At 43.1% G+C, this 2,751-nt stretch overlaps 2 protein-coding genes across 2 annotated transcripts in view; both read right to left on the reverse strand.

Moving 5' to 3' along the window:
- The window catches only part of LOC114536513, a 1,533-nt gene extending 1,529 nt beyond the window's left edge, over positions 1–4 (reverse strand). The window contains exon 1 of the mRNA XM_028557855.1: positions 1–4. This exon is cut by the window's left edge and continues 1,529 nt beyond it. The gene's annotated coding sequence lies outside the window, so the exon portion shown is untranslated.
- The window catches only part of LOC114536518, a 1,885-nt gene extending 17 nt beyond the window's left edge, over positions 1–1,868 (reverse strand). The window contains exons 1-2 of the mRNA XM_028557862.1: positions 1,622–1,868; positions 72–1,448 (exon numbers count right to left, since the gene is read on the reverse strand). Coding sequence (XP_028413663.1) covers positions 72–1,448; positions 1,622–1,762 — 1,518 coding nt within the window. The 5' untranslated portion in view covers positions 1,763–1,868. The remainder of the gene's footprint in view (positions 1–71; positions 1,449–1,621) is intronic.
- Positions 1,869–2,751: the final 883 nt, after the last annotated feature.

Here is a 2,751-nt window from a genome sequence, read left to right on the forward strand (position 1 = left end):
GTACAGTGTAACATGGTGCCATCAGCAGTAAACATCGATCGTGGAACAACTCTGAATTTGTATGTTCCAACAGCTTCTGGAATGTCGATCTCTGGACGGCTCTTACAGATGATTAGCATGCGTGCAAACAAGTTTCTATCTTCTTGCAGTTCGATGGTCTCGGCCGAGGTTGAAATCTTAATCTTCTTGGTCATCGCTTTCCATGTCTGCAACTTTCTTTTCTTCATACTTGACCACAGGTTGATCTTTCCGGTTATGATGCGATCTCTAACAAAATCATCATAGAGCTTCTGGCCAATCTCGCTTTGCTCTATAAGATCCTTCTTCACCTTCTCCGATGCAACCACTTTCGTCACAAGATTGAATAGCTTGTCACCTTGCTCGGTAAAGGGATTTGTAAATCCTTCTATCGTATTCAATAGCTTGGTGATGTTCTTCTCTTCACGAGAGAGCCCAGCAGCCGTCAAAGCGTGGTGTTTGGCGCCTCCTCTCGTTTTTGCCCTGCCAGCCATCTTCTTTGCCTCTTCTGCTAGACGCGCGAGCTCTGGAGCAATCATGAAGAATTTGGTACGTGCACTTGGATTCAAAGTGATGCCTACTAGGCCTCCTGATACCTTCATGGATCGATTAATGTGTTCCAGGGCATGATCTGCTCCAAGTCCACAAAATGGTACGTGTCGGTTCTTGTTCACAACCCAGTTGCCTTCGGCGAACTCTTTATAGATTTCAGGAGCTGACTCGGGAAGGTTTTCCATCTCGGCAAGATAAATGGGAATCATTCTGGCGTAGTTAAGTTTGTCGTGCGCAAAGAAATACTTCGTAAACAACTGCAAAGATCTTAAATGCAACTGCCAGTCCGCTGTTCGTACAGCACGTACAAACAGCAACATCTCCATAATCATCTTCATGTAGGAACGGAAAACCTTGAACTCAGGATTCTTCCCTTCTTCAAATCGTTCCATTTTGCCAACTAAATCTTCAGATTTCATTACTTCTACCATTTGATCTTCAGCTTCTTTTACCTCGCTATTTTTTCCTTGTTCACACGCCTTTCCTAGCTGCTTTGCACACTTGTCAATCTTCTTCACCAACTCTTCATCTTGGCTAGAGAGGAACGCCTTCTGGTAGAGCATAAACAGGACTTGAAGAGTAACCAAATGTGCTGTCTCTCCTCTCTTTACGTGCTTCCCTGCCAGGATTTGCTTGACAGTAGCTGGGCCATACAAATCAGACTCTGACCAGCACAAGTCGATTCCACTGTGTTCGATGAATGAACCTAGGGTTCTAAGTTGCGCCATAACAATATGGAGCTCGCCAGGCCTTAGAATGAGATGGTTTAAATCATTACGAGCCATCTGGAGCTTTTTAGCGGGTAGGTATAAGCCGAGGTCCAACGATACGACCGTTTTTCGGCCCGGACCCATGACGTGAGCAGTGATTCCTTGGGCCTGCAATTTTTGTGAATACTTTAGATTTAATACAGACCAATTACAAAATAAGAAACGAGAATATGGCTGCTATTGTTGTTTCCTATTTCAGATTTAATATATTCAGTGGCTCTAGTTCTAACAACTTTTACATGTGCACTTTCTCAAACGTTTGACCGAGGTTAAATACATACCTGCATGAGAATGGTAAGCATTGTAGTCCATTCGTGGGCAGGGGCTGCTATCAGTGGCGGAGATCCGATTCTTGTAAGGGGCTGTGTTTCATAGACTAGAGAATTATACCCGGACCAGACAGGCACCTGAGATTGCGTCATCTCGCCATCGCTATCTTGAGCTGGGAACCGTGTTAAGCTGCGTCCAATGAGCCACGCAAAGTCCTTAAGCTTAACCGTTATTGCTAGATCTTCCACATTCACGCTATACGAGGGGTATGTAGGACTTTTCGGGTTCGCTTGAGGATTAGGGCACTCTAGCAGTGTTGTATTAGGGAGATCCTTTAAGGAACGATCGCTTTTCCGGCCTGCAATATTTGTGTCATCCAATCTAAGGAAACACATATAGAGTTAAGCTATAGTTGATACTATAAACAACATGGTAAATTAGCTATAATAGTAAATGGTCTATGCGTTGGAAGTTAACTGTTGTTTAAACCCGATTACGGATTCATTTTTTCTTACAAATAACCTGAGCTGTGGTGAAGCATCCTGGTCGTATTGCCTCTGATATATGGCCATAGCCGTTCCATGGAGGGTACCCTTTCCATCAGGCGTATCTTCAGAAAAATCTACGTTATCCACAGCAAAGAAGATGTGGCGCCCAGGTACAACATCTGGAGGAATATACAGGTTATTGCTCTGCTTCATGCGCTGAACTACGTGCTTCTGGATTTGAGATTCCGCTCGAAGAATACGATTGTATTCTACTGACATACCAAACCCACTTAGCATGTTTACAAGTGCTTTGCTCCTAATAGACTGGTGTATTGCCAAACCAATGGCAAGTTGTTGGGGTATTTCTTTTGTCGATCGAATTACCTATGAACAACATTGATCAAAGAAAATAAATACATCTAATTTAATGTCATTAATTTGGAAGATGTGAAACTTGACGTACCTCTGACTTCCGGTGTTTCACTTGGCGATCAGTAAGGGTCATGGAGATGGTACTTTGGCTCAGAGTAACTGCCCGCTTGTAGATTTCACTGAACTTGTCATCTAGGAAAAGAAAACATTATAAATGTTTCATATGTTCATTACTGGAATATTCCTACTCTGCCCAATGTCTTTAGAATATTGTAATGACA

The sequence above is a fragment of the Dendronephthya gigantea genome, unplaced genomic scaffold, assembly GCF_004324835.1.
Source record: "Dendronephthya gigantea isolate DGI-Jeju-01 unplaced genomic scaffold, DenGig_1.0 000138F, whole genome shotgun sequence".
Lineage (NCBI taxonomy): Eukaryota > Metazoa > Cnidaria > Anthozoa > Malacalcyonacea > Nephtheidae > Dendronephthya > Dendronephthya gigantea.